A 20210-nucleotide genomic window follows, 5' to 3' on the forward strand; every position below is an offset into this window, starting at 1 on the left:
ATAATATATGTCCAACAAGAATGTGTCCCTAGTACACGGATGCCCCACTCCCACTTTTGTTTTTCTATGTTGATTGGACAATAAAATTGGACTCAGAACTCAAATTTGGCATTAAAATTAGAAGGAGCATATCATAAGGAACATATGTACTAAGTTTCAAATTGATTGGACTTGAACTTCATCAAAATTTACCTCGATCAAAAACTTTAACCTGAAGCGGGACAGACGGAATAACGAACGAACGAACGAACGCACAGACCAGAAAACATAATGCCTTCTACTATCGTTTTCCGATTATCATCCCGTTCACAAAATATAAAAGTTATATCAAACCGCCCATAAATGATTATCACACATACATGTCCTATGGCGAACAATAAGGGGATGGGATTGGTTCCAGCAAACTCATACATGTATGTACTATGTATTCCGTTAAATTGTGTACGTCCCTGTCTAAAGTCAGTATCTTTTCTATCAGTGGTTGTCGTATGTCACTGTGTATATCACAAACCCTACCCTTTTCGATGAGAACCAGGAGCTTCAAAATTGAAACGACACAACGGAAAAGAAAATAAAATATGGTGAAAAAGTTTAAGTTTTGCCATGTTAGCATCATGTTTACTATCTTTACACATTTTATAGTTTTTATTTGAGAAATCTTTAAAATGCAGACTGTCTAACTAGACATGTGGTATAAATACAGCAACTCTCTCGAAGGGATTTAAAGCTTGCAAACACAGTAAATCCAACCATTCAAAACATCTCTATATCCTATGTCAGCAGTTTATAATTTATTGGCTAGCTTTGAACGCTTTCTGTCATAATAGTTTACCCTTTCCTACGTTTCCATAAATCGGAACGCTCACTTTCTCATTGAATTGTTTAACATTTATGATGTATATAATCTCAAGCTGTGCATTTTGCTTATTGTTAAAGGCCATATGGTATCTCATATAGTTGTTTACATAATTATAAGTTATTTGAATTTTTTTTGGAGGATAGTTGTCTCATTTGCAATCATACCCGTGACCTGCTTCCATTAGACTAGTTTGTATAACAACTACTTTTTTTCTGTTTAATGGATTAAGGAACAAAAATATAAGATAAACTGTTTTCAAACTGACCGCTTTAAGGGGACGATAATTCACTTTTCCTGGATTGGCAATACGCGTTTGTCCTCTCAGCATCCAAGCCAATTGTATTTATATATAATTCATATCAGTTTACTACATTTCATATAAAAAATGTGTAATTTCACATAATTTTTGTGTCGACTATATATTTGTAAATTGAACTCTTTCTTAGAATATGTTTTATTGTATTGCATATCATTGCATTGTATTTTATCTAATTGAATCATTGTTTGTGTTTATTGCTTGACCCTTATGGGCCATGTGGGTGTAATTTTGCAATAAAGATTAAATTAATGAATTTGCAAAGAGGCATCAGGTTCACGTGTTGTTTTACTCTTTTTTTTTCTTTTTTTTTCAAAGAAAATAACTTCTTTAATCAGTATAGTTTGAAGATTTGTCTACCGAAGACGTAAATCGTTTGTTTTGTTGTATATTTGTTTTGATTTTGATCCAATGACCTATTACTTTTACTATAAAGAAACCACATATTGTGCACATTATCAACGCTTCAGTGTAAAATATTTGTTAAAATCATAGTAAATTGAGTGTGATAATTGGTAAAGGCAACGATATCCGGTCATCTCTTTGATAAAATAATAAAATGACCTGATAAGCCGAAATGATCAGTTGGAATTGATTTTTTTGGAAATACGAGATTTCAGATGGGTCATTTAGGTTTACATTTCCTCGTTAGAATATTATAAAGTCTTTTCATAATACAAAGCACACACAAATATAACACATTTTTTTTAATATATACAACAATTATAATAATATCCAATTTGTATGTTTTATTACAATTGCAATGCTAACTTAATTAGTTAATCTAAATGGCTCAGCATAAAATTGTAGCATGTTCATGGTTCTCATACAAAAAATACAAAATAAAACAGATATAAAGCCAAGGCTCTGTGTTGAAGGCCGAACATTGACCTATTTATAATGGTTTACCTTTATAAAATGGTATTTAGATGGAGATGTGTCTCATTGGCACTCACACCACAGCTTCCTATATCTATAAATAAAATACAGGTAATAAACTTTTAACAAGAGAAAAGTTCATTCTGAAAGTGTAAAATTAAATTGAGAATGGAAATTGGGAATGTGTCAAAAAGACAACAACCCGACCAAATAAAAAACAACAGCAGAAGGTCACCAACAGGTCTTCAATGTAGCGAGAAATTCCCGCACCCGGAGGCGTCCTTCAGCTGGCCCCTAAACAAATTTTTACTAGTCCAGTGATAATGAACGTCCATACTAATTTACAAATTGTACACAAGACACTAAAATTAAAATAATGCAAGACTAACAGAGGCCAGAGGCTCCAGACTTTGGACAGGCGCAAAAATGCGGCGGAGGTTAAACATGTTTGTGAGATCTCAACCCTCCCCTATACCTCTAACCAATGTTAGAACCAATAAAAGACTAAAAAAACTACATTGAAAGTAAGTTAACATTAACTGATGAAAAAAATAAAATGTTCTTGAACAGCCGAATCAAAACAAAATATGAGCTCGAAATGCTATATTAAGTAATCATTTCTTAGAAGTTGAAAGACGTCAAAGAGAAAATAAATGTGTATCCATTGTATATATAAATGTAAGTTTGTTTGTGATTAAGAAAATTTGAGAATTCAATGAAATTATGCATTTGTTAAAATAAGTCTGTATGTCTATTACAAAGATTTTATAAAGACCAAGATTCTTCTGCAATATTTTATATAAAACGATCCAAGTACTATACATTTAAAAGAAAATAGTTTCCAAATGGATAATATGAAGATAAATGATACATGTATATACATGTATTTACATACGCAAGGTATCGAAAGAAGTTTATCTTCCCTTGAAAATACGGCAATTTTGTTGCACTGGAGTTTCCAGACAGACACCCCCTCCCCCCCAAACCGAAATGAAACTTGCTATTTAAATCTTTTATCTTTGTGAAACCATAAAAACAGAAATATCTGCAATTGAAAACGGGGCTCGAATGCAATAACTTAACATTTGAATTGACTCTTACTACCACAAGTGATTAAAGTAAACTTTATAGTTGGAACGTACGTACTTATTTAAAAAAAAAAATGACGGCCCCAACGACAAAAAAATTCAAGAATCAATATTTCTTTCAACATATTCAAATCAATATCATATAATATGTGCCTTAAATTTTATACATTTTAATAATCAATAGTGAAATAATGTTTATATATTCGTTCCAGTATTTAATGGACAAATAAAGGAAACTTTCCTTCCTGAAAGCTCACCATCCGCTCGTACAAATTTACAATAAATTCGTGCAACAGGTATAAATGCAGATGGCCCAAAAGGTTCAAACATTTCTTGGCTCCACACTTCTACTGGTCTCCCACAGTGATACCTGTATCTAGCTGGTAGAGCACGTAACCACTTTACCCTTGCAAATAAGTGAATGTTGTTATCACCTCTGACCAACAGGTTATGTAAGTAATAAGTCTGGATAATGCCGGGTGTAAGATCCCCAGTGCCGGTCTCAGTAATTATTTCCCCGTCTTTTGTATGCCAATAAGCCATTACAAATGATGAACGCTTGTGTCTAGAGTCCCATGAACCATATACCTCATTGCCTAAACTAACTGCTGTGCATTTTCTACAAGATTCTGGAATTACAGCTTCCGACAAATCTGGATACATGACACTGTAAGTACGAGAAATAATACGGTGTTCGTCATATGTAAGACAGTGTCGTGATGCCTTTGAGTATTGATATGCACCAATGTGTGACCAGTCCTGGTTTAAAATTGGGGCACTTCGTTTTGCTAAGTAGAGAAGATGTCTAACCTCTTCATCAGCTATGTCTGCTACTGCTCCAAGGGTATCCATCTGTTGAAAGTGTTTTATTAGAGTAATTTCGTATTTTTGTGGTAGTTTTACAGATTTTACAAAGGAATCTCGAGTAAAACGTCGCATCATCTGCAATTCAACCGATCGATTGTTTTTCGGCAGTGAACCAAGATGACCATTATATCGTTCGAAGCTAAAAAGCCAAAACGAATAAACTGGCCCATAGTCTCTTATACAATCGCTCAAATGATAGTGCAAATGCATGTTCGGTGTTACTCGATCCTTGCCATACTTAGCTTCAAAGTCTTTGCAAAACTGTAGGATGCTATCCTCATATTGCCTTATATCTGCCTCTGTAACATACTTAGAAGCGATTGTATGACTTGCAAGTACGAATTTCCGCCAAATATCCAAATCTGCATTAGGTAAGACATCCTTTAGTGAAAATATGGAAAAAAACATTTGTCCAATTCTTCCATTGCTCTGCAGTAAATCCACCGAAAGAGGAGGATATTTTTCTTGGTATAGCACCGATGTTGCTAGCAGCATTTACAGAGTCTACCCTTTCCTGTACCGTTTTCAATTCTTCTGGTAGCAAAATTTTTAATTCCAACCAAATTTTAATTAATTTCTTCGCTGTTCCCTGGTACAGATTATGCATCGGGTCTATAATTGACATCCGGATTGGATCAAAGTACTCCAGATCCCAAAGAGGAGAATATCTGAGACCGTATTTGCTTTCTAGACTGTCTTTTTCTGTTTGTGTTTTTGCTTGTCTTATGAGATGAACCAACTGTCGCTGATGAATTAAATCCCGGGGTATCCAATTTTCAACGTCAAAACCACCATATATTTTCCTACCGATATCACCAGGAAATGTTTTCATGCATTTCGAGCATCCTAAGGTAGCGCCATGGCCCAAAAATCCACACAATTTCCTTGTTGCAGGAATATCGCAGCCGACACACATCAATGCTAACTTGAAATTCTGTTTATCCTTTTTACTTTGAAAAGAATTCGACGAAAAACCGTATGTCCATACACTTTTGAGTTCATCTATAAGAGGGTCAAGGAATGTTTGTAGACTTGGTTCTTTTCCCATATCCGGTATTATACCGATGAGAACGACATTTTTTAACTTAAAACGTTCGTTTCTTGGTAAATTTAAAATAACAGCGTACATAACACCTACAGAATACTGAACATGCTCATATGGTTGGAACCAGTCCAAGTTTATCATTAATCCATAATGTCTCTCGCTACACAAAAAGTTGTCTATCTCTGTACCTTGGAATTCTTTCCAAATTCGTCCATCGTAAACATCTGCAAAAAAACCTTCTTCTTGTCGTCTTGATCTCCATTTTTCACAGTTCTTTTCAAATTCAGGAAGGTGGACAAGACTTGAAACTGAAGATTCCAAAGACTTATAACAAAATGTTTTATAAGGATACAGCTTTCTGTTCTTTTGCAGCTGAACAACTTTCAAAAGAAGTTCTCCACATACTTTTCTCCTTCCGATCTGTGGATGATTTGGGAAGCGAATATTCTGACAGGTTTTTGAGACTTGTTGACCCTCGATAATGTGCATACAGTCTTCGAAATCATATAATTTGTAACACTTCTTGCATATGACATATTTAGTAAAATTATCTTTCTTGAAACCGATATCTCTATATAATTTGTATACAGAAGCAGGAAAAGCAGCGGATATTGTTGCAATTGCAACATTTTCCGCAGACAAAGCATTGAAAAAATCGCTGAAAAATGAGAGCAAACGCTGGATTGCTATATCTGGAATAATGTGACAGGCCTGCCATGTACAAACAAAAATCAATAAGGACATTAAAAGGGAAGGCATATTTGAGCGGCTACTGTCATGATCACCGATTATAGTCTGAAATTGACGTGCATCGTCCCCTGTGTTGAAATCAGAATCAATGTCTGCGATCGTTACATTGTCCCAAATTTCTTCTTCTTCGCTGTCGGATTCATCTGAGTCGTGGTTAAGCGCCTGCAAATTGCTTTTTAATTTTGCCTTTATAATAGAAATTAATGGTCGGTCATTTTCATCAGCTGATGATGCCAAATAGGGGCTTGCGGTTTCTTGGTTGTCATCTATCGAAGTTTCCTGACTTTTCAATGTCTTACTACTACAGTGCCATATACTGTTATTATAATATTTAAGCCGATGATTTTCGAAATGCTGCTTCCCAAATATGTCATTACAACCAGGACATTCTTTCTTTCCTCGTTTCCTCTGAAATTCCAAATGAGCCGTTGACACAGGCTGGTCTCTTTTTGACATTCTCGCTGAAAAAATAAAGACAGCTTTACTTATACTATTTCTCAGTGTAAATATTAAGAAACAGAGTGATGTTATTATAAATGTACATTGGTTCTTTGTAAAATAATAAATAGGGAAATACACTTTTTATCAAAGCATTTTCAAATGATAATTGAATTCAGATGAAATCACTGCAAAAATTTTAAAGAAATGGAAAACTAAAGTCTCATATTTTCATTTATTTAAAGGTCTGTGTACCCTTCAATCGTGAATATAATGTTAGAGTACTTAAGTTGCTAAAGTACCCAGACCGACCAGGCGACCATCCCGTTTTGTTTTGTCATAGTAAATGTTGAACTAGAGGCCTTGGTAATCCTGTTTGACCCTAAGTAAGATGGAGAAAAAACATCCAAATTTGAGCTTTAACTGATTTTCTTTTATCTCTATCACCATGGATATTAACCTATATACAAGGCCATTTGTGTCAATGTCGAGAGAAGTGGTGAGGCTTGCTAGTGTTAATTTCATGTCGTATGCTTGCTTTTGCTGTTCAAAAGACAACTGATAAGTTGTGTGTTTAATGATACAACAAAGACAACGAACTTATGTTGATTGTACTGTTACATCATTGTTCCAGGTTGGGGGAGGATTTATCCGCTAACATGTTTAACACCGCCACATTCTATATGAATGTGCCTGTCCCAAGTCAGGAGCCTGTAATTCAGTGGTGGTCGTTTGTTGATGTGTTACATATTTGTTTTTCAAATCTTTTTTTGTACAAAAATAAGGTCGTTAGTTTTCTCGTTTGAATTTAGTGCATTTGTAATGTCGGGGCCTTTTATAGCTGATTAAGTGGTATAGGCTTTTCTCATTGTTGAAGGTCGCATGGTGACCCATAGCTCTTAGTTTCTGTCTCATTTGGTCTCTTGTGGAAAGTTTTCTCAATGGCAATTATATCGGATCCGTAATTTTTTTTGCATGAACCCCCTGAGGGGTTCATGCTTATATATTGGCGAGTTTTGGATGTGTCTATGGGCCACTCAAGATCTCTCGACCGGAAGTCAGAATAAAATTCTCGGAACGTCTCGAAGGTTTTCTGTCGTTTTTACAGGTCTTAACAGGTTGTTATATTAAATTTTTGTTTGTTTGTTTGTTTTAATAGTTTAATCGTATAGCATCTACATATTTGTACTATATGGTACGGTTTTGAAAATTGCATTCATTGTGTTGACCAACGATCCTACACCTCTTGATTCATTTACGTTATAGATCACATTTCAAAAGCACACTATCGATTTGCGTTCTCAAAAATTCCGTATAAAATGTCAATGAATCATGAGTCACAACATTTAATGTAGACCGTTTGACATTCGAATTCAACTATATGTTTAAGATATGTGTTGATGCAAATTCTTTTCCTGAGTATCAGTGAGATGCTTTCTATTTATTATTTCGTGCGCTAAGATACTACTTGCATGCAATACTATCAAATTTACTCGTGAAAGCTTATTTTCGTTTTTGTTATCTAAATTCAGGACATGACAGAAAGAGCTTCACATGTGACTTTCAAGCACGGTCATCATTTCTATTCTGACCTTGAGTTGTTTCTTTTTTGTTTCTTTTTTGAGTCCTATTATTAACTTTGACCTTTTCGAAAAGCTACGGATTGTCTACCCAAGGAATAGATTTCTTAACTTTGTAATGTATTTAGACTTTTAACTTTTTTATTCGAGCGTCACTGCTGCTTTTTTGTATCTACTGATGTCGTGTGTTGCGTACATCATTTTAATTCTTGTATCTTTTGATATAAAAAAGAAGATGTGGTATGATTGCCTATGAGACAACTACCCACAAAAGACCAAAATGACACAAACATTAACAACTATAGGTCACCGTACGGCCTTCAACAATGAGCAAAGCCCATACCGCATAGTCAGATATAAAAGACCCCAATAAGACAATGTAAAACCATTCATACGAGAAAACTAACGGCCTTATTTAGGTAAAAAAATGTCCGAAAAACAAATATGTATAACACATAAACAAACGACAACCACTGAATTACAGGCTCCTGACTTGGGACAGGCACATAAATAAATAATGTGGCGGGCTTAAACATGTTAGCGGGGTCCCAACCCTCTCACTAACCTGGGACAGTTGTATAACAGTACAACATAAGAACGAACTATAAAAATCAGTTGAAAAAGGCTTAACTCATCAGATAGACAAAAATTACAAGTGGACGTGGCCGGGTACTTATACATCCCGACACAAAAAGAAACAATGAACAGATCCGAGAGTACTCGCAGTTACCTGACAGCTATTTCAAAGACACTAACAACTAATAAAAATATCATGCCTCTAAGAATATGTCTATATACCATTTTATATAAATTGGTTATTTTGAAAGTGTGTACAGGTATTCATAAACTTCTGAATTAAGATATTCTTCAGCAAGACTAAGTTTCTCTGTAGAATTTTTGAATTGATTTAAGTAAAATCGGGAATCTCCTTAAAATTTGAGATGTTTTATGAGACCATAATAAGTCTCTTCATAACGTCAGCATTTCTGTTAAACCTTCATACCCTTACTGAAAAATCAGCCTTCTGGCGAACTGTTGCGGCAGATCTGCCGCAAACACTGCGGTAAGGTTGCTGCAAATAGTTTGCGGCAACTTCACCGCGACTTTTTACCATGCAAATGAAGGTTGCGGCAAGTCTGCCGCAAAGTTTGATAGCCTTATATAGTTTGTGGTGAACTTCTGGCGAATATTTGTGGTGAACCTCTGGCGAACTCTGATAGCCTTATATAGTTTGTGGCGAACTTCTGGCAATTTTTGTGGTGAACTTCCGGCAAACTTTCAAAGCCTTATATAGTTTGCGGTGAACTTCTGGCAAATCAAGTGATAATGATGCCCTATGACTACCTTTATATGTTAATTCTTTTTTCAAAACTGTACCTCTTATTCAAAATGATGCACATGTGGATCAAAATTAATTATTATGACCAATAACTGATATTTACCTGCTCACCTTCTGATCAAATTACATTTTTAAAGAAATGTGAAAGAGAGAGTTAAAAGTTGTGACCACAATTAAAACAATGTAGGTACATGTATATTTATTAATTTACTCAGTGCATAATTCAGAATGAGCTGATTAATTTCTTCACAGATTCATATGTATGAAAAAATCAAGAACAGATCTGTCTTTATAAGGCCAATTATAAAGAAACTGGGATTAACATGATTAAGGCATTACAACATAAAGCATAAAATCATATCTAAAATATAAATCTGACAAATGGGATTAAACAATATAATATAGAATTAAAAATTGTTTTGAAGACCTTTCCTGCAAAACATCATTATCCACAAAGTTTAAGATTTTAACTGTAATGATCTAGCTTTCTCTAAGGGCAATAAGAGTGTAACACAATCGTTATTTCAAAATGGGGGTTCTTTGACTTAATTTTTGTACCAATCATAGCAAATTAACATGCAAAAACTGTCTAAATTAACTTACAAAGAGATGATCAATGATGCATGGCATGTTCCAGGAACTAATTGAATCATATATAACTCAGACATCTATCATATATAACATCCATTTACTTTTAACATGAAAACACCAACATTAAAAACTCCCTCCTATTTCAAATTCAAAGAAGCAGGAAGTCTGATTTTAGTACAGGGAGCATGCTCAGTATGCTATAATGTTTGCGGCGAAGTTCCAGCAAACTTTAGGACTCCTTTAAAGTTTGTTTACAATTTCCTTCAAATTTAAGAAAGTTAAGAGTTTGCGGCAACCTTGCGGCAAACTTTTACATTTGTTTGCCGAAAGGTCGCTGCTAGCGGCGAACACTGGTGAACAACTTTCAGGTCTTCTGGCGAACTAAAAAGATTGCCGCAAGGTTGCTGCAACCTTACCGCAAGGTTGCAGCAATGTTTCTCTTTTCATAAGGGTAGAATTTATTTAACTGACAGACATACATGTATCTTCTATACAAAACGGCGCAGGATATTTGCGCTTTTTCATAAGAAATTTGAGCTTTTTCAATTAGACATTTGCGAGTTTTATAAAGGACAAATGTGCTTTTATAATATTTGCTTCTTATGACTTCCCCGTGCTATTTTAATTGGGCTTAGGTCCGGTAACTTTGGCCTTAAAATAATGAAATTTAATTTATCAATTTTCATTATTGCTTATAATTGAATAAAATTGAGATGGAAATGGTTAATGTGTCAAAGAGACAACAACCCGACCATAGAGCAGAAAATGCAGCGAGAAATTATCGCACCCGGAGGCGATAGTCGTTTCCTATAGCTAAGACATTTGTGTTTAAAAGTTATTTTGTAGCACATCGACATAGTTGTATATAGCTAAACAAAATTAAAAGTATACATTATAAAGACATAAAGACAAGCATAGTTATCAGGGGGCAATTTTTCCTTCTGTCCTTTTATCTTTCTGTCCATCTGTCCCATCTTGGGTATAAGCTGTTCGGGTAAATTATTCTACAGTTTGAATGCTAGGAAGTTATCACTTTGCTGGCTGTGGATATACATATATATTGGAGGTGTCTTTGCGGTCAGGACTTTAAATTTAAAAATATAATATTTCTTATGTGTGGGACACAGTTGACCTTTGTCATTTTTTGTGTTACTGTTAGTGCATAAACTTGCATAAGATTGATAATTGATTGCTTAACATCCTGTTGCAAATGTTTCATGCACGTTCATAACGAGAACAAGTTAACAATAAATTCTATAGGAAAGGTCTTGTAATAAATAAAATTGAGAATAGAAATGGGGAATATGTCAAAGAGACAACAACCCGACCATGGAACAGACAACAGCAGAAGGTCACCTATAGTTCTTCAATGCAGCGAGAAACTCCCACACAGTGGCGGATCCAGAACTTTTTATAAAGGGGGAGGGGGCGCTGACTGACCTAAAAGAGGGGGGCTACAGCCATGCTTCGGTGATTTCCTATATAATCACTAAATTTTTCCCATGAAAGGGGGGGCCCGGGCCCCCTGACCCCTCCTCTGGATCCGTCTATGGCGCACCTGAGGCGTCCTTCAACTGTTTATATATAGCTAATATAAGACACTTAAGTTGATTAACCATTCCAGACCCTTTTGCTTTCCCCATAATTAATATTACCAATCATATTGTCATAATATTGTTGTAAAATGATGCCCTTTATAGGTTCTTGGTTAGATTAATAAAATTCTTATCTTATCTTATTACCATAATTGATAAGTTCCAGTTCGAAGAGTTCAAACAAGAAAAATTTTGAAAGCAGAGAAAACTGTGCATATTATAATCAGCATGACTTTTTCAGATTACAATACCAATACTAAAAATTCAGGCGAAAATAAGGCTTGCACATAGTTATATACTTTTATTCAGTCACGGACCTGTGATATCGCGGATGTGTTCTAGTGTATACAATAAAAACAAAATGAAGTTAACGATCCCTTTAATTTCGTAATGGTAAACATTGTAACACTTGTGTTTAGGGAGCAACCATTTAACTTCAAAGGGAGGGGAGATGGTTTTTTTGTCTAACATTTTTTTTGACATCTGCTTGATCAGAATATTTTTTTAGGAAAAAACTCGGTTCCTTAAAAGTTTATTATTTTTTTTAACATCTGTTACAATTTTTATTGACTTGATTATTGTACATAATATAATCAAATGAATAAAGGGAGATGATTACGCACTTTTGAATATGCGACCTTAATTTACTGAAAGATAGAAAAAGGAAAATAATCATCAAATATCAAATGTAGTATATGAATGATAAAAACATGTATCATAATAAATCAGTCTCTTTTTTAACCGTCAAATATCTATACATGATAATATTGAAAGATTTCTTGAACTGGTAATTAAACAATATTGTTCATGCAATGTATACAAATACTTTGATCTGTAAATGAGTAGCACAATGTTAATTTTGAAGCTCCTTTCTGAACCATTATCACAATTGTTGCAAATAATTATTTTCTCCGTCCCATTCACTAACTATTGTATGACTAACTAGAAAGGAGGAGTGCTTTTGTTAATATGTCAAATACGGAAGCTTTGATCCCTTATACACATAGAGTTGAAGAACTTTGATGTCATCGAGGATCACTGTAAATTGCATAGGATAAATCTGCTTCTGGTCATGTGGCATGCAGTTGTAACAACTGCAAGTTGGCTATAAAGATCAGAATATATACACATATTCATTTATATAAAAATTTACTCTCTAAACACGAACTCCGAATTCTAAGATTTGCACATACCTCAAAATGTCAACTTTCAACTCTTTGATGTCTTCTGATGAGGATCCGGATATTGGGGACAGCAGCATGCATTTGTTCCTTGAGTCATCACAGACTTCAGAAGTCCCTGAGCAAGGAAGAAGCCCAAGTCCAGCACAGATATGGAGGCCACATTTTGAGAGTCCAAGTATAGCAAATAGCCCAGTCACAGTTTCATCAGGTGCTTGTGGAGGGCCACTAGATACTCCTCGCTCGTATACCCGACAAACCAGTACCCCTTTACTGGGTAGAGTGCAACAAGAAAACACTTCACGTATATCCAGCTCGTGTATTAAGGTACTTCACTTTATAACTTATGACCATATGTGTGTAACCAATTGAAGTAATAAATTGACATACTTCCACGATATATAATGACGATTGGGAATTGATAGGCATGAATGAGGCGATATTATAATTTTATCATTTTGTGGCGTGGTCATTTCCATTTTAGATTTGATAAGGATACTTTTATCAGTTTAATGGTATTTCATTTTGATTGATGTGACAGCTTTTACGGTTCCTTGAATGAATGCTTTGGTTAAGATTGTATCTAATACTACAGGGAGATAACTCCGAAATTCAATTAAACGTTTTAATCACCTTTTTTTTTTAAATATTAGGCTTCTTAGTCAAACTGCTTTATAACCAATGAAATTTTTCTTATAAAGTTGTTGATTCAAATTTTTGAATTTTTAAAATTTTTTGTCAAAGGGTCAAAGTAAACATTTTGTCAAAATTTTAAGAAAATTTAACGAGCCAAATTAATATTTATATTAGTCAAGGTGTTGGGTACGTACAACCTGGAGATTAAAAATGTATTATCTTAAGTGCTAGTATAAACGCCAATATATATATATACATAAAGGTCTTTCGCTAAAAGGAAACTAAGCTGGAGAAAATCTATTTCTTTTATTTGAAGGCATTACACGTTCAATTTTAAATATAACCCCTTCATATATTATATTTAACAAGGTTATGTCGCACATTTAATTGATAATTTTTTCAAAAAAAATAAGAATTATATATTAACTGCACAGCCACAGTTTGTTTGCCCTGTCTGAAAAAAAGCGAAGTGCATATTGTCATATGAATTATCTCTTCTTGTACGAAATTAAAATTGACAGTATTTCAAACAAACTAAAAAAACGCAATTTATACTTAAGTTTTGTAGGCAATAGGGTTATGTACATGGTTATTTTTAAGATCTCATGCTATTCTTTTTTTCAATAACTTTCAATCATCATATTTATGTTCAAGTCTCATCCACGGTGCAATACTATAAATTGACACATGATTGGTGAATTATTAATAATACCAATGAAAGTTTAAATATATCAACATATTTGTATTTCAGACACTTGAGAAGTTATTTGACAATCAAAGGACATTTCTCCAAGAACAGTTTGTCAAACAAAATGCTCTTGTTGGAGAATGCCTTTCCATGTTAAAAACTTTGGAAAAAAGACCAGAAAATGGAAAGCAGCTGAATAAAAGTAAAAATGAGATTCACGTGCCTGCATATATAAAGGTATTTCATTTCTTACTGTTGTTTTATTTAATGTCACTTGGAATAAACTAGTAGCCTTAACCAATCAAATATTCAGTAAAGCTGGGGTCACACATTCACGATTTTTACTGCCGTCCTTGACAGGACCATTCCCGATTAAAATTTATCAAAAGTCTGATCAAGATCCTATGAATCGTGGATGTAAATTCAAACTTTAAAAATTTAATCACGACAACAATCAGATATTGTTCAGGAAGCGCCGATATTCAACCGTTTCCAAGCGAATTTATCCCGATAATCCCGTTCTAAATCCGCTTCTAATCCGATTTTTATCTTTCGCCAGGTAAAATTCGACCGAGTCTGTCACGACTGCGTCCCGATTCTACCGAATGTAATCCGACAGAGATCAGATAGTGACAAGACAGTGAACCGACGCTGACGGAAGTTATCTGTTCGAACAAATTTCTCCAGATCATTCCCGTTCCACAGGACACCGTCCCGAATACACAGAACATTGTTAGGAATTCGATCCGATACAGCAGAATCTGTCACGACATAGGCACGATTGTAATACGACTAGACAAAATCGGCTGAGTTTCCCCGAATGTTACGGGACGCACCTAACTGTCGGGGTGCTTTGCCGAACTATTCGGACCCTTCCCGACCAGTAGGAATCTGTTACGAACTTAAACGACTGCGTTCAGACAATAATAGGACATTCCAGATAATTGAGGATACTAATCCGACTTTTTCACTTTTCGTGTCGTATCGCTGTCTGATCTCAAACGGGAGTAATAATCGGCAATGTGTGAACCCCGCATTATCAATATACATGTATGCATACAGTCATGATGATACAGTGTAATCAATTAACATACTTGTTTTCATTTTTTTTTTATACATTACTCATCATTCGAAATATAATAATGTTTACTTTAAACTTTTTACAGCAATCTGTACGTGACGGATTTAAACATAATAAGAGAGCAAATGGGTTAAAGTGGACCACAAAAACTGCAGCCGGTACAGTACTTAAGTGAGTATAACATGTATCTTAAAACAGCAATCGAATACCTAGTCCGAGATGACTTTGACATCTGAAGACCTTTTAAGAACTTGCTTGGGCAGTGGGACGGAAGAGCACACTCCTTATAGAAAACAGAGAAATTGCTGGCTTAGACTTAACGCGGCATATTTATTAAAAATTAAAGCAATCATATACCATCCGATTCCTCATTCAATGATGTGGATTATGGTCGTTCTATTGCGTCCAAGGAGTCGCTGTACCTATATGTTGCCAAACAAAAGTATAGCAATGTACGGATGGATGTTATTTTTTTTATTTATTATTTTTTTTTAAATATTTTGTTATCAAATCAAAACGTTTCTGCCTTTTATGAACTGTATAGCCCGCCTTTTAATTAAGTATCCCCTGTATGCAACGTAAATGCACCTACATGTATAGTGACAATTCTTTTTTTTTTAATATAAAGGACAAGGAAGGCTAGTCCACATTTTTTCTTTCTGTTACAAGTATGTTTAAAGTATCAATAAACGAACTATATGAGTTTAATTTCAAAATAAGGAAATTGATGATGAACATATTCTTATATTCAAAGATGCAATTCTGAAGAAAATAAAGCAATGACAGAGGCGATTTTGATCTATGTGAAGGGTCAGCATCAAACTGTTGAAGAGGGTGTGATCAGGTGTAAGTACATCTATAGCTGCAGCACTTATACTTATAATATTTTGTAACAGTCGTTATAGAAGATCAAAGTTACCTATCCAATGCGTTTTATCACTTGTTTCCTAAAGTTATGATTGTATGGTGGATTGGGAATTACTTTTTTCAAACGACCCCACCCCCATCCCCCCCCCCATCAAAAAAAAAATCCAACCAAACACCAAAACAAACAAAACAACAAAAACAATATCAAATAAACGCGCTTAGTAAAAAGTGAAAAGAATGATTCGATCATCCCCAAATTCCTCCATGAATATCAAATGGCCGTCAATTTACGACAGTATCCGATTTCTTTCTTTACCCTAAGTGATTAATTGTCATTACTACATCGCTTTTTTTCTGACGTAGTCGGTATAGTTTCGGTTTGTGTCCTTTGAACTTAAGGACGCTTAACTATGGCAACAGAATACACATGCTCTAAAATCCCTCAACTTTTAACTTTTTATATAAAAAAGAAGATGTGGTAATGCAAATGAGACAACTTTCCACTAGAGACCAAAATTACACAGATATTAACAACTATAGGTTACCGTACGGACTTAAACAATGAGCAAAGCCCATACCGCATAATCAGCTATAAAAGGCCTCGAAATGACAATGTATAACAATTCAAACGAGAAAACTAACAGCCTAATTTACGTACAGAAAATGAACGAAAAACAAAAATGTAACATGTACACAAACGAAAACCAATGAATCACTGGCTCCTGAAATATTGGCGGGATCCCAACCCTCCTCAGTTTGTTTATCAATGCGTAACATGTATGGACCTTTAATTCAAACTGTACTGGTGTTCGAGGCTTATTCTGTTTTTTTTTTAATTATTTCATGTAGGCTTTGGCACTGAAGTATTAATTTTAGGTTTGATATTTTCACATAGTTCTTTTTTTTTCTGCAGGTGGGATTGAAACGTATTTCAATTCTGTTAAACAGAAGGAGATAATGGAGTTAACAGGGAAAAAGGAAGAACATAATAGAAAAATGGTTCTCTATGGCCGAAAACACAGGGTATGTACTAAATAAACACTTGAGACAGTTTTAGTCATCTGGATAAGGAATAAACATCGGCGATAATTATTCTTAAGATAGGAATTTCAATAAAGATGGATTAAAGACACATTGAAACTTATATAACAGTAAGGAGATGTTTGATGCTTTTGATGAGTTCAAATGAATTAAACGTAATCAATTTGTTGTAGGCAGTTTGATTAAGAGATTTGAAGGTTCATGTAACTTTTCCGTATATTATGGTTAATTCATGGTTTTCATAGGTAAATATTTTTTTGTAAATGAGAAAATTACCATTTTAACAAATCGCTTACTCAGAGACGGGTCCGGATTTTTCTGAATAAAAGGAGAGCGCCTTGTTTAAAATCTGTAAAAGAGGGGGACCCATTTTACCCTAAAATCAAACTGTTTAATTTAATCCGAGTTAAGTGTCCCCGATGATACGCCTATGCTATATAAGAAAACAACTGTACAAGGTACCAATACTTAATAATTCGTTATTTATAGCGATTTCAATTTCGTTTGTTGATAGTGATGCAAGGGAAATAATCCAAATTATACATCAAGTGGTATTTACTTCTCACCATCTTCTGAGTTTAACATTTAAGGTATACTGTACATATGTATCGTTTTTCAGAAACTTATCAACCGAAGAAGAACCCTAAAAGAAAGAAAAATTGATCCAAAGGAGGAGGAAAGGTTCATGAAAGCATTGGAGATTGAAACCATGTCCTCAGAAGATTCCGATTCTGAGGACGATTCTATCTTCGTTACACGTCCTCTGTCGTGGGTGTCGACAGAGTTTAAACAGCTGATACAGCGTTTGGATAGAAAATACGATCGTATGTTAAATGCTCAGGGGAAGAGATTAAAATCCAAAAGAACAGTCGGGGAGCCTTCAGATAGACCGTGTCCCAAAAAGCCCAAGGGACTGGAGTGGATGTTTGGCTAAGGTGATATGGAGTTTTGACCATCATTCATTTCAGATACATGTACATGTACTAATAAACATTTTGACATGCATACATGGTCTTGTTTAACTTATTACGACGAATTAATTTGAACTTATGTTGCCGTCTCGTTTCATTTTATTAAATTGTGTTTATATTCAGTTTCAGCTAAACATGAAAAGAACCACGGGTCATTCTCCCTTAACGTAAAACCATTTGATATGCTTGGTGGGAAAGGGAAGCGGCGGATTGACACACACGCGCTGCACACAAACATATTTTCACTTGTGTACACAATTGTTTATTTTTTGTAAAATTTTGTTCGCTTGGATCTATTCTTTCAATAATGTACATGTTTATTTTTAAATGAAATGTAGCATGTGTATGTCATTGATTATGATGTGTTATTCATTTGTTTTGTCTTATCATTTTTGTCCACTAAAACTATTAATCAATTCACAAAATTCATTACATTTATTTTTATGGTTTTTATTAATACGCTGACTTCTCGAAAAAATGAAATCATAAATTTAATGTAAAAAATGAATATAGAAATATAATGAACACGTTTTCAGTTTGTTTAGATTTATATTTATCAAAATAAGGTTTGATCAGAATGGGATGCCAAATATGTAACACTACTTCAAACATGTAGCCATTTGAATGTGTATAATAAAGAATATGACCACATAAAATGTATTTACTTTATTATTTATACTTGTAATAGCTTGTTCCGGGGCTTCTTGTGTAAATAAGAAAAATATAATTTCAGAGTTTTATATTGCAAAATGTACTTCTTGAGTATCGGAACTTTGATATAGGTGTGCTGCTCGATTTTGGTGTTTATCGTTGCAATTTCGTGATTCTAATTGTTTGATGTGAAAATGTTCTCAGTGCAGTCTTTTCTAAGATTCATAGTCCAGAGTCTTCTGATTACTGATTGATCGAATTACCTTTTGCTGAGTCAAAGTGTCGGTGTCTTTTTTTAACGTTTTTTAACGTTTACAACATGTGACGCAAAATGCAACTCTTTTTTCTTTCTTTTTTACCTCATTCCTGAACAAAAAACGATAAATGACATAAAGGCGTTTAGCAAGTCAAGATACACCTGAAGCTTGAAACTTTTACAGCCATATAGTACAGCAAATTTGTGCAAGAGGTTATGGCCTTAGCCTGGGATCCGGCCCAATCTAGCTGCGCGTCGTAAGGCTGACAAGATTAGCCAGGACCCCAGGCTAGTTATGGCCTAAGTCTCACTTAACCATCTTTATAAAAATACAAACACTCTTGTTAATTGTGAATCTTGTAGATTTGTAAATCATCAAACTATCAACATATTTGCACACACCCCTTCCCCTTTTAAACGCTTATAACAATCGTAAAAAAACCAACAAACGAACAAACAAACAAACAAACAAAAAAGGAAGTAAGAAGTTACTTAGAACATTTGAAACAGTTTATTGCGGGTAATAAATTGATATTAAATATTAAATTTACTGGCAATTACATATGAATAATTTTCAAATTTACGAAAATTTAACAATATTTAATTTAGTATATAATAAGTTTATTTTCATTATTGCATTTGTAAACTTGAAATTTAATTCACAGTAAATGGTTTAAATCAGAAAAATAAAGACATTTGTTCTGCTTTAAATTTCTTATTTTATTAAATTTACTTAAATTTTCCCTAATTTAAATTTCTCATTTAAATAGGTTTACTGCAATTTAAAAGAAAATAAATTTTAGATTTATACAACTTTAAAAATATATGTAAATTGGGTTTATTCTTAAAAGTTTATTGGTTATATTAAACTTAAAGTAAATACGGTGTAAATAAGATATTTTCAAATGGATTATACTAATGATATATTTTGAAATTTTAAATATATATTAGCTTTTATATGGATATAATTTTCTAATAAATGCATCATTTCATGCAGTGCGCTATTTTACGAAATTTTCCTTTGATCTTATTTACTGATAATTTCCTTTAACAGCACAGTACTGAGTAGAGTGATATGAAAAAACATCGCTACCAGTAAAACTAAGGGACAAATAGTAAATTAAATTATCAACTCTTCTTCTGAATAGATCTTAATAAGCAATTACATGATATATGTAACAGTTGTGAGGAATATGACATTATATATATCTTATATTTTTTTGAAGATCAATGAAAGCAAAAATAAAATTCTAAACCTCGAGCTCTTTATCGATATTTTCTTTACGACGTGTTTTTTCAAATCAATTTCTTTACTTGAAATGCTTTTTACAAACACGAGTAAAATGTTTCAATATTTCAGAAATGTCTAGTGTTGTTGTTTGTTGTTTGTTGTTTGTTGTTTGTTGTTTGTTGCATGTTTTCTAGTTCTTTTGTTTTTAATCGCCAGGTTTGATCATTTGGGATTTGTAAAAAAAATCTTTCTAGTACGAA

The 20210-nt window shown here is 33.8% G+C and overlaps 1 protein-coding gene and 1 long non-coding RNA gene across 2 annotated transcripts; one reads left to right on the forward strand and one right to left on the reverse strand.

Annotated features, from left to right (window-relative positions):
• Positions 1–3296: 3296 nt before the first annotated feature.
• Positions 3297–12842, reverse strand: LOC143056820 (uncharacterized). The gene is made up of 2 exons (XR_012972527.1): positions 12541–12842; positions 3297–6265 (listed from the first exon to the last, which is right to left on the reverse strand). It is a non-coding gene; the product is annotated as an uncharacterized LOC143056820 (long non-coding RNA).
• A 2177-nt stretch (positions 12843–15019) lies between these two features.
• Positions 15020–18286, forward strand: LOC143056974 (uncharacterized). The gene is made up of 4 exons (XM_076230185.1): positions 15020–15104; positions 15688–15779; positions 16714–16823; positions 17461–18286. The coding sequence occupies exons 2-4, from the start codon at positions 15713–15715 to the stop codon at positions 17773–17775; spliced, it is 492 nt and encodes a 163-aa protein (XP_076086300.1). The 5' UTR covers positions 15020–15104; positions 15688–15712; the 3' UTR covers positions 17776–18286.
• The last annotated feature ends 1924 nt before the right edge of the window (positions 18287–20210 follow it).

Source organism: Mytilus galloprovincialis, chromosome 13, assembly GCF_965363235.1.
Source record: "Mytilus galloprovincialis chromosome 13, xbMytGall1.hap1.1, whole genome shotgun sequence".
In the NCBI taxonomy this organism is placed as follows: Eukaryota; Metazoa; Mollusca; class Bivalvia; order Mytilida; family Mytilidae; genus Mytilus; species Mytilus galloprovincialis.

Excerpts from the sequence above, each read along its gene's own strand:
- LOC143056974 (XM_076230185.1), top strand. The coding sequence starts at position 15,713 with ATGACAGAGGCGATTTTGATCTATGTGAAGGGTCAGCATCAAACTGTT. Across the intron at positions 15,780-16,713 it reads TGAAGAGGGTGTGATCAGGT|GTGGGATTGAAACGTATTTC; the intron begins GTAAGTACATCT and ends TTTTTTCTGCAG. Across the intron at positions 16,824-17,460 it reads TCTATGGCCGAAAACACAGG|AAACTTATCAACCGAAGAAG; the intron begins GTATGTACTAAA and ends ATCGTTTTTCAG.